The following is a 17275-nucleotide window of genomic DNA, read 5'->3' as shown; positions in this document are numbered from 1 at the left end:
GGGTTGACCTTCTTGGTCTTGTTAGCCATTGTAACTCTGAATCTGTCATTTCTTTCTTGTAGTTCTACCTTCACTGCCAACAGTTCTACGCCATGTTCACAAAGAAGGTCTTGTACAGCTGGCGCAACTGGAAGATCCTGGTGGCACAGATCCTGGTGCCCCTGACTTGCATCACCTTAGCCCTTATGGCCATCAATTACTCTTCAGCGATTCGGGATGACCCCATCTTGCAGCTAACCCTGGGTCAGTACGGTCAGACAGTTGTGCCCTTTTCCATCTATGGCACCTCCAAGCTGGACCAGCAGCTTTCGGAACGCTTTAAAGATATGCTACAGGCTGAGAAACAGGTTCCTCGGGAGGTGTTAGGTAAGTGCTAGTGGCATGAGGAGGCCTGTCTACCAGGGGCCAAGAAATAAAGCTATGGTGTGGTGTCATCACACAAGAGAAGTCACTTAGCATTAACAGAGGAACATGAACAGCCTTTATATTGATCAATTACAGGAAAGTTCAAGTAATGATAACGCTGACTCATGTTTTGCAGTGTTTAAGGTTTGTGAAGCAGTTGTCTCACAACAACTCTGTGAGATAGCTCATGCAATTAATACTATCCTTATTTTGTAGATAAGGAAATGGAAATTCAGGCTTCTCTGTGGTTACATAGCTATAAAATGTCAGGGTTTAAGACAAACCTCCTGACTGTATGCCCCAAACCTTGCATCACATCTTGTACCCTTTGTGCAAGGATGTCCATTACAGGAACTATAAACGTTGTTTTCATATGCTGTTTGGAAAGGTGGTGGTAACAATCATTTGAAAGCTAAAAGGACGGTTCTTTGTTAATAAATTTGAGAATCTAAAAGAAATTGATACTTATTTTTCAAAACATGAAAGAATAAAATTAAGTGAATTAATAAAACAAGTGGATAACCAAAATAGAGCAGATCTCAGAAAGAGAAAATGGACAGTCCTTTTAAGAGCTACCTATCTATATCCTTCTGTGAAGAAAGAATAGCTTTGATATTCATGCCAAACAAAGATTATTGAGAGAAAAATAATTAGCCAAAATAAATAATAAACCAATACAAAAATACTAAATACAATATTTATAAATATTTATAAATGACACATATGATTTTTAAATTTAATTAATTAATTTCAATTTAATATATAATTTAATTTATCACAACAAAGCAGAATTTATAGCTAGAATAATTTAATACCAGAAAATATTTAGTATAAAAAGAGGAAAATTAAAGACTGTTTCAAAAGGTTTCATGATATAGTAAAGAGAATGCTGAATTTGTCATCATTGTTAAGATCCTGAGTCTACCATTAACTACTTGTGTCATTCAGCTTCTAGCTTCCATTTCCTAATTTCTAAAGAGGGGGTTAAATATTCATCTCCAATAGAAAACAAGGAAAACTGATTTTTAAAAATGTCCCTTAAATAACAAAAGGAAGGATTGAAGGCAGGAGAAAGACCATTTTAACTCTGGAATTACCCAGATGAAACAAGCATATATATATATATATATATATATATATATATATATATATATATATATATATATATATATATATCCAGGAAACAGACTTTTAGTCAGGGACAAAGCCAAGAGGGGTTTAAAGACTGCTTTGGGCCTCTCCACTGAGTGGAGACTCCAGGAGGAACTTGCAGAGGGAAAATCCAGGTTGAAAAGGTTGCAGAGGTGGTTGGATATTCCAAAGTGAGAAGGTCCTAGGCCCTAAGGGAAATTTCAGGATGAAACAGCAGAGGTGTAGTTTTAAAGCTCCTCAAGAGTACAGATTATCTTTTGCTGAGCCAGAAGAAGCATCAAATATTTAGACATTGATCTAACAAGATATGCAAATGACATGAAAACATCTCCAAACTGATTGTAACAAAAGGAGCTGAACAAGAGAAGCTTGTTCAAGGGTGAGTTGAGCAAATAAATTTTTTTAAAAAGTCATTGCTTGTCAAACTACAGCTTTAGCACAGTGTTGGTTAGAATGCCCATAGACTACTTAATAGAGTCATGTGAAATCGTAAGTTTCCTGTAGAAAAATAAATGAGAAAAAAATATCAAAAAGAACCATAAAAAAAGAATGCTAAAAGCAAAATTATGCCCTCTTTTTTTAGTCTTTAACTGGCAAAAGTGGATGAGATGCCTTGGCATGTAGAGCTTGGATTAGGTATCCCCAACTGATCCATCAGGGTCTCTGGGTCTTACTTGTTGAGACTTAGTGTCATGGCTCCATCAAGAATTTATATTTACAGTACATGATGTGCGCCCACATATGTACACATCCCTTTTAATGATTGTAAAAATATGAGAAAGTCAAAGACGTCTCATCAGGAAAAGATTAGAAATTCTAAGTTTAAAACATAAGCCTTTTAAATTCCTATTAAATCTTTTGAGTTCCAGTCTATTAAGATGATTTTGGATCCATTCAACACCACCTATACCTCATAGTTTTAGTGTAAGAATTGAATTCTTAGGCCAGTGAGACACATATGAAATTCTTTCTATGGTTTGCTAACAAGGACAAATACTTTAAATACTTGTGACATCATACTGGCCATGATCCTAACTAATATGACATCTAATTCTCAAGACATTCCATAAATTACATTTTTGTAATATATAAAAAGAATATTTTATTAATGAGTAAAAATTAAGAATAATTTTTAAAAAGTAGTATTGAATAGAATAGTGCAAGAGCCTTATACAATGCTACTAATTACTTTCCTCCATGTTGACATCATTCAATTAAATTCAACAAGCATTTCTTTAGATAAGAGTTCTTAAACCCACTTAGGAAATTAGGTATGTTTTTCCATGAACTCAGCTCTTGATGATAGTGGTTGCCCTGATCTAGATGTTTCTCCAATTTAATAATGCCTTTCCCAAACGGTAGTACGCAAGCTGCCACATTTTGTTATTATCCTTTCAAAGGATCTCTCCCATCTGCTCGCTTCTTCCCTCTCTCATGTTACCATTATCTCTGATTAGGCTTTTAATGCCTTGTTTCCATAACTACACAGTAGCCTTCTAACTAGTCTCTTCATTTCCAGTTTCATAACTCTTTCACTCTATCCTTCACATTGATGTCTGAATTAACCATCCTCATGTACATGTCTAATCATGTCAGTGTTGCTCAGAATTTCAGTGACATCCTATTTTGGTGGTTGAGTTATTTCACACTCTTTGTGACTCCATTTGGGCTTTTCTTGGCAAAGATGCTGGAATAGTTTTTTTTACAGTTCATTTTATAGAGGAGGAAACTGAGCCAAATAGGATTGAGTGACTTGCCCAGGACCACACAGCTAGTAAGTGTCTAAGGTCAGATTTAAACTCAGGAAGGTGAGTCTTCCTGGCTCCAGGCTAGCCACTCTATCCACTGAGCCACTGCATCCTTTATCTATCAAATAAAGTTTCATTGCCAGAGTGTGGCATTCAATAACCTCAAAAATGTAAAACCAACCAATAACAGCAGCCTTTTTTCACATGTTTACCCTTTTTTGGTACTCTATCATTTCTCAGCTTTCTACTCTTGCTTGTGTTATTCCTTAAACTTAGAATACCCTCCCATCCTAGCCATTCTTCCCTGTTACCCACTGCAAATCTACTGATATAACAAAACGTGGTCCAAATACCTTCTCCTTCATGAAGCTTTCCCCAGTTCCTCTCATCAAAAAGTATCTTTCCTCAGAACTCTAGAAGCACTTGATACCCTTTGTATATTCTATATTCTGTGTATTGTAGAAATTTGAGTACATTTCTCTCCCTCCACACACACATATACATCTACTTGTAACTTGTAAGCTCTTTGGGAGCAGAAATTCTCACATATCTTTGAATACTTAGTACAAGGTTTTGCATTTAGTAGGTACTTGATAAATATCTATTTAATTGAATTTAATTGTTGCTTCCCCATAAGGTGATTTGGAAGAGTTCCTGATTTTTAGGGCCTCAGTGGAAGGTGAAGGTTTTAATGAACGATGCCTTGTGGCAGCTTCCTTCAGAGATGTCGGAGACCAGACAGTTATCACTGCTTTGTTTAACAACCAAGCCTACCATTCTCCTGCCACTGCCCTGGCTGTTGTGGATAATATTCTGTTCAAGCTGCTTTCTGGCCCCAGTGCCTCTATTACTGTCTCCAACTACCCTCAGCCCCGAGGTGCTGGACAGGCCACATCAGAACAAGCTGATGAGTAAGTATGTGAACCTGGGTTTTACCCAGATCCGAGGCTTTGGTTCCATGGGCAGTTTCCCCTGCGTGGCTGGTTGTAATTTTTTGTTAGTAGGTCACATTCTGGAATGTAGCTGTTAGTAAAAATCCTCTTTTCTTCTAACTAGATGCACTGAAAGCTCTCCTCTAACCCATTCTGTCTCTTGCAGGGGCCATACTGGATTTCACCTAGCTCTTAATTTGCTCTTCAGCATGGCTTTCTTGGCCAGTACGTTCTCAATCCTGGCAGTCATTGAGAGAGACATGAAGGCAAAGCACATTCAGTTTGTCAGTGGAGTCTATGTCGTTCATTTTTGGCTTTCTGCCCTACTATGGGATCTCCTTACCTTTCTTGTCTCCTGTTCCCTGCTGCTGGTGAGTGTTGAATAAGGTGTCACTTGAAACCCTATCTCCCACACATTATAAGCGATTTATTTTTGTTTTTAATTTAAGTGTTTTATTTGATGCTCTTTTCTTTTTTTAATATGGCTGTTACTTTCCAATGACCATCCCCCCAAATAGAACTTTTCCTTGTAATGAATAAATATAGTTAAGCTAACCATGTTCAATCAAGACTGGCCATGTTCGAGTGTCTGCACCTATTGTCACCACCTTTCTGCTATGGGGTAGCAAACTTGTCTCACCATCAATCCTCTGATATCACTACTGAACGGTGTGTTAACCAGAGTTCTAAGGTTACTCAGTCTTTTTCCCAGTTCTTCTTAATTCTTCTCCTTTGGCCATTGGTACTCAGGAACTAATCTGTCCAAGGAACTTGATTGCTGAGGAAGTGATGTTAGAGACTTCTTGCCTCACTTTCCTGGGTTCTGCAGAAAGAGGAATCTTTTCTAGGCTTCGATCTCCCTATTTGGGACTCATTAGGCTGTTAGTAGGAGAAATCTTCACAAGTTAGAGCATCTTTCTTCTGATCCTTTCCAGAGAGAAGAGAGGGAATCTCCTCTCACTAGAATAACCAGGATAAAGGTCACCTTTAGACCTGACTCCTCAGACTCCCTTAGTAACACCTGATGTGCCCATTTTTAATGGGAGATTAAGGAGTTCTGTATCTATTTTAAAAAGTACTTGAAATTGCATTTCATTGTTTTTTCTTCTGATGTTGTTATAAGTTAATCTCTTGTTGCTTGTGTTACCTTTCTCCCCATCTCCATTCCACGTATCTCTGTGACCTAGGTGGTGTTCAGAGCCTTCGATGTGGAAGTTTTCACCCAGGATAACCACCTTGCAGATGCTTTGATGATCTTAATGCTCTATGGCTGGTCCATCATCCCCCTCATGTATCTGATGAGCTTCTTTTTCTCTGGAGCTGCAGCTGCCTACACCAGACTTAGCATATTCAACATCCTCTCGGGCCTTGCCACCTTTCTCATCATCAGCATCTTGCGCATCCCAGGTAGGGGACATTGAATTCATCACCATCATCCCCTGGCAGACACATTACCCTTCTTCAGATAATGAGCATCTGAGAAGTGGCCTCCTGAATGGGGATGATCATTAAGCAGGAAATCTCTGAAATATCAGTGAAAGTCTCTGCTTTTCATAAATCTTTCAGTATAGTGCTGGAGCTAAATCAGTATGCTGACATTGAGTTAGGAAAATAGGCTGCTTAGGTGGAGCTACCTCATCACTCTTTCTTCACATAACTGGAAACCATTTTGGATGAATATTTGGAGGAATTGTTGCAATTTCCTCCTTGATAATCTATTTTCTCTAGTTTGAGGAGAAATGTTCAAGGGAACCTGGGAATGTACCCAGTGCTTTTAGGCCAGAGATGATTTCTGACATCCAGGCCTTATGTAAGGTACACTGATAATATGAGTGAAAGCTACAAAGTTGAGGGGGTTTGATAATACTTGTCCATTTTGAGAAAATTCCCAAATTAACACCTGTTTTCACATGGAGTAATGAAAGGATTATTATTGTGCAGAGAACATATGTAGCTTCAGGTTATCTCACTAGCCTAGTTTGGCTACCCTAGGGAATAATAGGCTTGCTACACAGTAAACTAATCTATTACATTTCCATTACAGGGCTAAAATTGTTGCAACTTTCTAAAACCTTGGATATGGTTTTCTTGGTATTGCCCAGTCATAGCCTTGGAATGTCCATCAGCAACTTTTTTGAAAACTTTGAGACCAAGAGATACTGCACATCCTCTGAGATTGCAGCTCATAACTGCAAGAAATTTAGTGAGTATCTTGAATTTCCTTAGGCCCTGGTTTAACAGCCCTTTTCTTACCACCTTTCCTACTTAAAGCAGACAGAGGATAAATTAGAGGTAGTATAATCTTCCTTGAAAGAAAAAAGACTGGAGCATCCTCAGGAGACACAGAAATTATTTCTCAAACATGGAAGAATCTCTGTAAAGTACTTGGAGGTTTTGAGAAGTGTCCCAGGGGGAAAATCCAAAGTAGTCCATGGCACATGAACTGTGCTGATCCAGGAGAATGTATTGTTTTCCAATAAACTTTGCAAGCCATTGAGTAAGAAAAGCAACATACTATTGTGGATAGAGCACTAGCTTTGGAGTTGGAAAATTCTCTTTGCCACTCACTATGTCACCATGGACAAATCATTATCCCTCTCTGGACCTCAGTTTCCTTATTTGTAATATGAGAGGTTTTGATCCAGATAGTCTTTCTAAAGTTTCTCCTTTTTCTGTGACAACACTGTGTTCCCAAGCCCTAGATCAGAGGTAAAACCGAACATCCTAGAGGAATAGAGAAGTAAAGGAAGAGAATAAAAATGTTAATGAATCCTTGTTGCTGGGGATGACTTGACAATGTTAGGGCATTGAGCTAACTGCATTCTAGACCCACACCCACAAGCCATGGCCCCAAGAGACTTGGAAACCCACCTCTGGAGTATCCCTAAACAGTGACCCGTTAAAGTTTTTAGGCTCCATATATACACAGCGGAAAATCTGTAATTCAGACTTATAACTTTAGGATACCTGGAAGCAACAGAGCAGAAGGCAGTTTGATATGAATGAAACCAGTAGTGTAATGGTGGAGAAGAGGGAAAGGAAACACAGGGCTTCTTCCCTTCCCAGGAACCTAGTTAACATTGGCTGCAGTTCAGGTAGGTTGAGGCCTTTCTCTAAACATTTATCTCTTCCCCAAATCTTTTATAGCATGGCCACACCGAGTTTGCTACAGGGTAGGGTATCGGAGGTTAATAGAAAGTTGAATTAGCCAAATTGTGGGAAGAATGATGTGACCTTCATGGACCTCTCAAAAGATACCGGGTCTTTTTGGGAGTGATTTGAAGGGAGTGACAGGGAAGTCTTTCCATAGTAAATAAAAGGGAAGAGAGAAGCATAAACCTCAGCATTTTAAAGTAAGCACATGTCCTTTTACCATTTCCAGATATTAATTACCAAGAGAATTTCTTTGCATGGAAAGCTCCTGGGATTGGAAAATATATGACTTCTATGGCTGTTTCAGGCTTTGTTTTCCTCATTCTTCTATTCCTCATTGAAACTAATCTCCTCTGGAGATTGAGAACTTTGATCAGTAGCATCTTCAGAACACAGAACTGGGTAAGTAAAATAACTTTATGAGATTTTACTTCTCCTCAGCTCTAGACTGGATAAAGGAGATGAATCTAGCCATCTTTTTTAAAGGAAAAAAAATACATTTGAATCAGATTTAGCTAACCCTTCATAAGTTTGTCCCTATATCCATGAACTTTGTATAATTTCTGCCAATCTGGAAATAAGACTGACCAGGGGCATGATTTCAAACTTCATTTTCCATAATGGTCCTATTTGAAATCTATAGGCTATCTACAGGATCCAAGAAATGAGCCACAAGATTTTATTTTTAAATCTTATCAAAGTGCTATTCCATAAAAACAGACACAATATACAATATAATACAAAGTACAACAGACCAGACAAATGAATCTGTTATCAGAAAAGGAAGTAAAGAAATCTGCCTCCTCCCTTTGAACAGTAAGCTCACTCATTCGTATGAGATCCCATACTCACTCTTTTGCTAAACAGTTGACATTATCAGTAGAATAATACTTGGTTTTGGCGTTTGGTAAAATGGCTAAGAAGATGGAAATGACTGAGCCCTGTTCCTCTGTACTACATCATAAAGGAAGTAAAAATATATAAAATGAAATGAAAAGTGAAAAAAAAAGTAATCCCAATTACTTTTTATTGTGTTTTGCTTACCTGTTTTCAGAGACAGTGGATGCTGGGAGATTCAGTATTGAGTTCACAGGGATTTTGTATATCTTCTCCAGAGAATATTGTATTTTTTCCAAGGTTTCTGAAGACCTAACACATTTCTATTGCCCTCAGACCCTGCTTTTCTAACCTCCTTCCAATCCAGTTGAGCCAGACATCTTCAGGGTATTTATATCTTTAATCCTTGTCTCTGGAACCCAGGCACATATACATCTCCAATCATCAGTAATTCCAAAAGACCAAGATGTAGAAGATGAGAAAAAGAAAGTCTTGGAATCCCTACCAGAGTTGTTGCTGAATACCCCACTGGTTATTAAAGAACTCACAAAAGTAAGGGCCAGATTTTGGTCATTGTTGTCCTAGTTCTTCCCACCTACAGCATATTAGATGTGTCATTAATGTGGAGCCCCTGGTCTCTAAAATGTGTGTGTGTTTTTATGTGTGTTTGTGTATATGTGTATATATATATATATATATATATGTATATATACACATATATATATATATAGAAAGAGAGAGATGTCTATATCTATATATATATATATAGATAGATATATATATGTATACCTCTAGATAGATAAATAGATATAGATATGTGGAGCGGTAACCTGGGGGATGAAGCAAAACAACACTTGTATTGCATTCCTAGGAGGTGGGGCTTATGTTTATTTCTTAAGGGTCTGTAGCCCCAATTTTCACAGTATCTCAATCTGTGGGTTCTCTGTTGGGTACATCTTAGGTGTACAGCCAGAAGGTACCCTTCCTAGCTGTGGACAGGATCTCTCTCACAGTCCAGAAAGGGGAGTGCTTTGGACTTCTGGGTTTCAATGGAGCTGGAAAAACCACTACCTTCAAAATGCTGACTGGCGAGGATACTATTACCTTTGGAGATGCTTTTGTTGATGGCTACAGCATCATCAGTGACATCAAAAAGGTAGGATTTGCCCAGAAGAACATAGTGATCTGAGATGAATGTATCCTCGTTAAAAAGAAAAAACAAACAGAAGAAATTGTTCCCATTTCATTTTCTGCTTTCTGTGGCATTAATAGGTTATGTGCACAATGTTCTCACTCCCTGTCTCTCGGCAGTCTTTTAAGCAAATGGATTTTTCCAGCCAACTGATGAATCAGTAAACATTTAGTGAGCACCTGCAATGTTCCGGGCACTGTGCTAGATACTGGTATAACAGATGTACTGTCTACAGTACATCCTGTAGACTAGGCCAGAGGGAAGGGGCAGAGAAGGAGAATCAGTGCCTGGATGAGTAGATACAAAATAGATGTAGGATAGTTTTGGGAGAAGGCACTGGCATCCAAGGGTTTAGGAAAGGGTTCTTGTAGAAGATGGTGATCCAGCTGACCTCTTGAGAAAACAGTATTTTTAGAAGCAGAGAGAAGGAGGGTCTATTCCAAGCATGGAGAGGGAAAACCTTATTTATACCCCATCCCTCACTGAAAGCTCCTAATTTCCATACTTTCATTAGCTGGAAATCCAAACCCATTTCTTTTTAGCCAGTTGTTTAGATCCCAAATTTTCCTCTGTTCTGAATATCCAACTTCCATTTGACATTAATAATAAAAACACTTGTCTTCCTAAGTTTTTTCCCCCAAGATTTCATAAAGTTCTTTCTGTTAGTCCCATTTTTCACCAAATAAGTCAACTGAGCAAATCTCTCTCTTTTTTGTCATCTTAGTGTGGCCCTCCACAGGGAACCACCAGTCTTCCCTGATCATCTTTTCTTTCTCTATTCCTTAATGATCTCACATCTGATGGCTTTTATGGCCCTAAATCATCTCTCCTTGGAATCTAAGAAGCTGCTTTCTTTCTTTTTTCAATTTCACAAACTTTTTTATAGTTAAAAATTTTTATGTAAATAGTATTTTTTACACTTATATGTAAAGATAGTTTTCAACTTTCATTTTTGTAAGATTTTGAGTTCCAAATTTTTCTCCTTCCCTTCCATTCCTCCTTTCCAAGAAGACAGGCAATATAAGTTATATATGTGCAGTCATCGTAAACATATTTCCACATTAGTCATGTTGTGAAAAAAAAGAAAACCAAACAAAAGGGAAAAACCACAAAAAACATAAGTGAAGATAGTATAAGAAGCTGCTTTCTTATGAGAAGATCCAGCTACCTCTCCATATCTATTATTTAGCTCCAGATATTTAATGGACTTCCTTCTTCCTCTTTTCTCTGTGTCTTATTCTTCTGTCTTGTATTCTCTTGTTACAAGGTAACTATTCCATATATTTCTTCACACAATTGTTCTTCCTTGTTTCTTCCTTGAAGTCATTCTTTCAAGGACACTTCATTTTCCTTGATATCCTGGCAAGCTAACTTTTTTTTCAGTCTTTTGACCTTCTTTTCTAAGGCAGAAATCAAAAGAGATGTTACTTAGTATTGGCAAAAAAGCATATTCCTTTTAGGTCACTGCAGATTTCTCCTTGCCCTCCATACTTGCTTAAAAGAAAGATCCTCCGTTTCTTTGTCCTCTTGCCAGTTAGCCAAAAGGGCTACCTTCATGACTAACTTCAAGGCTAACTTGCTATCCATTTAATGCACAATCCACAGGGAGTTCTTTTTTTTTTTTTAATTTTTTATTTACAATTTTTTTTTTTTTTACAATTGCCAAACCTTTTGTTCCAATTTTTTCCCTCCTTTCCCCCACCCTCTCCCCCAGATGGCAGGTAGACCAATACATGTTAAATATGTTAAAGTATATGTTAAATACAATATATGTATACATATGCATACAGTTATTTTTCTGCACAAGGAGAATTGGACTTTGAAATAATATACAATTAACCTCCTACATAGAGAGTTCTTGACCGGGATTTAATTTACTAATGGGGCAACCTACTGTTTTTGGAAAATGGATGTTTCAGTTGTCAATAAGTGTGTTCCTACTATGTCCACAGAAATGCTTCCTGGAGAGAAAACTAGTTTTCTCTTTTCCTTGGAATTCTAGACATCTTCTGTTCTTACCCAGCTTCCTCCTTCACCAATATGCATATAAAGTCCATGTGAATAGCAAACCACGAGAGATACAGTCTGAACTGAAGATTTGGGTTGACATTTTGGGAGAATATATAAGGCTTTCAATTTTTTTGCCCACAGCCTTTTTGGCTTTGTTGTCCATCACCAGACTGTTCTATCTAGTGAATTCTCTTTTATTTTGTTTTTATTTATTTTAATTATAATTGATTTGTGTTAGATAACAGGGAAAATCCCAGAAAAGGGAAGTGTTTGGAACAAACAAACCTCTCCTAGGTAGGATCATGGATAGAGAGTCCTTATTCTTGACAGATTCTATAGCACATGTATATTTCTCACTGGATCACCCCTTTCTACCTGCCCCTTCTCTTAGGGATTCATTATTGTTTCAGGTGCGGCAGCGAATAGGCTACTGTCCTCAGTTTGATGCTCTGTTGGAACACATGACTGGACGAGAGACTCTAGCCATGTACGCCCGGCTGCGGGGCATCCCTGAGTGCCATATTAGCAACTGCGTGAAGAACGTGCTCCAAGGGCTGCTGCTGGAACCCCATGCAGACAGACTTGTCAAGACCTACAGGTAGGCCTCTTCATTCACTTCCTACTCAGGGTGCCAGTTACAAAATGGCTTCTGCACCACAACGGGGCAGCTGCCTCCTCGGGAGAGGGAATGGCTGTTTCCAGCCACTGTCAGCAAGGCAGCCTCGTAGATGAGAGACAGGGAGACCCGCTATTGTGGTCCCAGCACCTGCTGTCGGGCTGTCCGTCCAGCAGCCAGCCCTTGTCTGCCAGAGCACCTCACAGCTCCCTTTGTTGTAGGGCAGTGTGGAGAGTGTTTTTCCTGCCAGCAGCCATTTGGAATGACATTATTCACAGGCCACACAATACGATCAGCTTATGAGCAGTGGGAGATTGGTGTGCCTCACTTTCAGCTCATCATCCCTGCCGTTGCCTTAGCAACTGATTCCTCTGGCCTTGGACAGCCCAGGCCCACATTCCCCACCCTTATAGAGGATCTGGGGAAAATCTGGACAAAAATAAGAAAAGGTGATGTGTGTATGTATATGTGAAGGTTAGGAGCTGAAATGATAGAAGGAAAGCCTTCATTGTGATTTCTTAAATCCATTAAAGCTGAGGGGTCACATAAAGGATCTGCATTGAGGCTGCAACCTCCTGGAATGAGGTCTACCAGATTAAAAGGGTAATTGGAAAATGCTTGACTAAGCCAATAAAAATACAGTAGAACATAGTATATATTTGTGGTTTTCTAAATCAATATGTGGTCTGCAGGCATCTTTATGTAGACACCACTACGTTAAAATATAGGATTTTTTCTTGTGCTTTTCCTTCAGGGAATCCTTAGAGTCAGATTTCCTTGATCTATTATTTAAGTCTGTATTAATCAGACTATATTAATTCTGTTTCGTTACATATTTAAAGCTCCATTTTATCTTTGTTCTTAATGATTTTCTGCTTCTTTTCCAGGGACACAGTCAGTCATCTGTGTTTACTAGTTTCTCAGTTGCTCATTATTGCCTCCTGCTTTGTTTTGAGATAATTTAATATATTTACTTTAAATATAGAAATTATCCATTTTATCATATTTTTTCAACATTTAATGAACTCATGTTAGTACATAACCCACAGCTTAGAAGCCAGTCTGGGTGGCTGGGGCCAGCAGTCCCTTGTTTGGGTTTGGATCTGGTGATGAGTTTCCTTTAACTCAGGCTCAACCTCAGATGATAGACATGACAATATCATGACCATCCAGCTTGATGAGTCGCTGCTTATCTTTAAGATCATCTGAGTTCAAATCCTGTTTCATATTTTCTCACTGTTTTCCTCATACGTACCCTTCTGAGTCTATTTCCTCCTCCATCACACAGAAAAAATAGTAGCATCTGCCTCAAGAGGTTGCTGTAAAGATAAAATAAGATGTATATCAAGCACTTGAACTCTTAATGTTCTATTTAAAAATAATATAGTTCATATATATCATCATAGGTCTTTAATGGAGATTGGAAATATTCTATTTTGTCTATGTGATATATTTTTCTAGGCTCTTATTCTATTTGACTTATTTTAAGCATTTTTCATATTTATTTTCATATGATTTTATTTTATGCATCTAAAAGTATACTAAAAACATGGAGTTATTATATTTTATATATTCATTCAACAAAAACTCACTTAAGTTTCTCTCCCAAATGAACTGACCCCCCAGTTGAGAACAAAAGAAACACAAATCCCTTTTTATAAAAACAGAGAAAAACAAAACAAATTTCCATATTGGCCATATCTAAAATATATATACATATATATATATATATATATGTGTGTATATATATCATTCTGCACTATGAATTCTTCACTTCTTACTCAGGAAGTAGGGTAGCATGTTTTATCCAGTTCTCTCGAATCCTCATTGATCATTACATTAATTCTTTTGAATTAGTTCTTTAGCATAATGTTGTCATTATATACATTGTCTTCAGGTTCTGTTCACTTCCTTCCACATCACATACAGGTCTTTCCATATTTCTCTGAAACCATCCCCTTCATCATTTCTAACAGTAGTATTCGATCACATTTATATACTGTATCTATAATTATACACACCAATTGGTGGATTCACCCTCAGATTTCCATTTTCTGCCACCTCAAAGAGAGCTAGAAATGTTTTTACATTCTTTGGGTTAATTTTATTGAGGATTAATCTCTCCCTTATTGGACATTAGTATGTCCCTTAAACTACTCTCTTTTTAAATTCCCTCTTCTCCATTCTCCCTTTCCCCTCTTATTTCCCCACTAAGAGAAATGTGTTTTTGAACTCAACTCTGTGTGTGTGTTTGTGTGTGTGTATGCGTGTATTCTTCCTTCTTTTGAGGTCTGAGAAGAATCTTCATAGAATTGATAGTTGAATCCATATGAGCTGTTGAAATCACCAACTGAAATAATATGTTAAGAGAAGAGAAGAAGGTTAGAGGAGAGCCTTATGCCATACAACCTCCCCTTTAGGAAGAGGGAATTAGAGAGTGTTGAGTGGAAAGATCCAGAGAGAAGGTATTAATGGTTATAAGCATGGAACAGATCTCTAGTGGAGTTTCCCAAGGACCTAGTCTTGATTCTGCATTAACATTTTTATCAGTGATTTAGATAAAGATGATACATTTATAAAATTTGTAAATGAAACAAAAAGGGATGGCTCACACTGGTTGTAACAGTTTAAACTAAAAAAAAAATCTACAGTGTAAAGAGAACATTGGGCCAAATCTAATAAGAAATTTAATGAGATATAAATAAATAGTCTAACCCTGGGATTCAGGTTTTTTGAGATTTTTGTGGAATTCACAAAAATCAGCTTCACAAGAAAAATAATGTGGAAGAGATGTCTAGACAAGCACCTAAAAAAGACATGGGGGTGGCCTGAAAGCTCAATTTGAATCAATAGTATGATGTAACAGTCAAAAAAGCTAATATGCTTGTTTAGGTTGCAAAGATAAAGGCCTGTTGTTTAGGGCTAAGGACTAGCAGGTGATGGGTGATAGTCCTATTGTGCTGTCTCTTGTTGTTTGGTTGCATCAGGGTCTTCATGAACCCATTTGGAGTATTTTTGGCAAAGATACTGGAGTGTTTTGCCATTTCTTCTCCAGTTTACAAATGAGGGAACTGAGGCAAACAGGATTGAGTGACTTGTCCAGAATCACACAAGTGTCTGAGGCCACAATTGCTTTTTCCCCTGTTAGTATTTTGTTTTTCCAATTACATATAAAGATAGTTTCCAACGTTCATTTTTGTAACATTCATGTTTGTAAGATTGTGTATTCCAGACAGAAAGTAATCAGATATAGATTAAACATGTGCAATCCTTTTAAACAATTTCCATATTTGTCATGTTGTGCAAGAAAAATCATAACAAAAGGGAAAAAACCACGACAAAGAAAAAACAAACAGGAAAAAAAAAAAAAAAACGTGAAAATACTATGCTTCAATCCACATACAGTCTCCATAGTTCTCCCTCTGGATGTGATTGACATTTTTCATTCCAAGGCTATTGGAATTGTTGAATCACTTTTCCTGAATTGCTTAAAAGAGCCAAGTCCATCACAGATGATCTTTGTATAGTCTTCTTGTTGCCATGTATAACGATTTCCTGGTTCTACTTACTCATTTCACTCAGCATCAGTTCATGTAAATCTCTCCAGTCCTCTCTGTATTCATCCTGTTGGTCATTTCTTACAGAACAATAATATTCCATAACATTCATATACTGTAACTCATTCAGCCATTCTCCAGTTAATGGGCATCTATTCATTTTCCAGCTTCTAGCCACTACAAACAGGGCTGCCACAAACATTTTTGCACATACAGGTCCCTTTCCCTTCTTTAGTATCTCTTTGGGGTATAAACCCAGTAATAACACTGCTGGATCAAAGGGTATGCACAGTTTGATAGCCCTTTGGGCACAGTTCCTAACTGCTTTCCAGAGTGGTTGGATCAGTTCACAACTCCACCAACGATGTATTAGTGTCCTAGTTTTCCCACATCCCCTCCAACAATTGTCATTATCTTTTCTTGTCACCTTAGCCAATCTGAGAAGTGTGTAGTGGTACCTCAGAGTTGTATTAATTTTCATTTCTCTAATCCATAGTGATTTAGAGCATTTTTTCATATGATTAGAAATTACTTTGATTTCTTCATCTGAAAATTGTTTACTTCCTTTGATGGGGCCAAATTTGAACTCAGGTCTTTTTGACTTCAGGCTTGGGCTCTCTATTCACTATTCCACCTAGCTGCTCCATGCTCTCTCCCATCACACCATATCTGTAGTGTGGTGTTCAGTTCTGGGTGCCACATTTTAGGGAGGCCAGTAATAAACAATCAAAATAGTAATGAAATATATATTTATTGGTATCATGCAGAATGAAGATTAGAATTAAAGCCCTTTAGCCTAAAAAATGGAATAGAGGCAGGAAGAGGAAGCAGAAGGAAAGAAGAGCATCAAAAGTTGTCTATACAGTTTTGAAGGATTTTCCTTTTGAAAAGAGATGAGACTTTTTTTCTGTATGGAATAACTAGGAAAAATAAGTTGCAAGTTTAGACTGATTCAAGGGAAATTTTCCTGCTATGTAGAAATTTGCTTCATGAGATAGTTTCTTCCTCATTAGAAGACTTTAAGTGAAGGCTGTGTGATATGTGAAATATGTTGTAGAGAGGATTCTTTTTCACATGTGATTTGGATTGTATGGTCTTTAAGATATTGTGACAAGCTAAAAGTAGTTAACTATCAAATATTCAAACTTAGTGTGATATTTAGTAATAAAATTTTCATGTACTGCATAAATATTTAAAAAGCATTGAAGAAAAAGTAATTTCTATTATTAATGAAGACCCTAGAAATGGAAAAAAAAAGATGATCTTTATTTCATAATGCCATTACCATCACTAAATCCCAGTGAAATAAAGAGAGATCCAAGAAATAATAACAGGTAGAGGAAGAATAAATAAATTGCTATTTGCAGATTATATGATCATGTGCCTAGAAAATGTAAATAAAACAGAATAGCCCTTAAAATCTTAAATGAATTTTACAAAAATGTAGCTTGTAAAATAAACTCACAAAATTAATCAGATTCATATATTCTAGTAATATTTATGAAATACCTCTCTGAACCTATTTAAAATAGCAAAACCATTGAATACTTAACCTAACAAGGAATGATATAATTACAGTATCAAAAATTTATTGGTAGAGAAGGAATTTTGAGTATTTTAAATACTCAGATCAACTACAAAGAACCCATGAAAGATGTTATCTACGTCCAGAG

The 17275-nt window shown here is 37.2% G+C and overlaps 1 protein-coding gene across 3 annotated transcripts in view; it reads left to right on the top strand.

Annotated features, from left to right (window-relative positions):
- Nucleotides 1-17275, top strand: part of ABCA3 (ATP binding cassette subfamily A member 3) — a 110026-nt gene that overhangs the window by 87116 nt on the left and 5635 nt on the right. For all 3 annotated transcript variants that reach the window (XM_031945869.1, XM_031945870.1, XM_031945871.1), the window contains 9 exons: nucleotides 63-366; nucleotides 3943-4216; nucleotides 4404-4608; nucleotides 5425-5644; nucleotides 6282-6440; nucleotides 7620-7792; nucleotides 8651-8779; nucleotides 9189-9383; nucleotides 11840-12027. In XM_031945869.1, coding sequence (XP_031801729.1) covers nucleotides 63-366; nucleotides 3943-4216; nucleotides 4404-4608; nucleotides 5425-5644; nucleotides 6282-6440; nucleotides 7620-7792; nucleotides 8651-8779; nucleotides 9189-9383; nucleotides 11840-12027 — 1847 coding nt within the window. The remainder of the gene's footprint in view (nucleotides 1-62; nucleotides 367-3942; nucleotides 4217-4403; nucleotides 4609-5424; nucleotides 5645-6281; nucleotides 6441-7619; nucleotides 7793-8650; nucleotides 8780-9188; nucleotides 9384-11839; nucleotides 12028-17275) is intronic.

This window comes from Sarcophilus harrisii, chromosome 1 (genome assembly GCF_902635505.1).
Source record: "Sarcophilus harrisii chromosome 1, mSarHar1.11, whole genome shotgun sequence".
NCBI lineage: Eukaryota > Metazoa > Chordata > Mammalia > Dasyuromorphia > Dasyuridae > Sarcophilus > Sarcophilus harrisii.
This window is presented reverse-complemented; position numbering and strand designations above follow the sequence as displayed.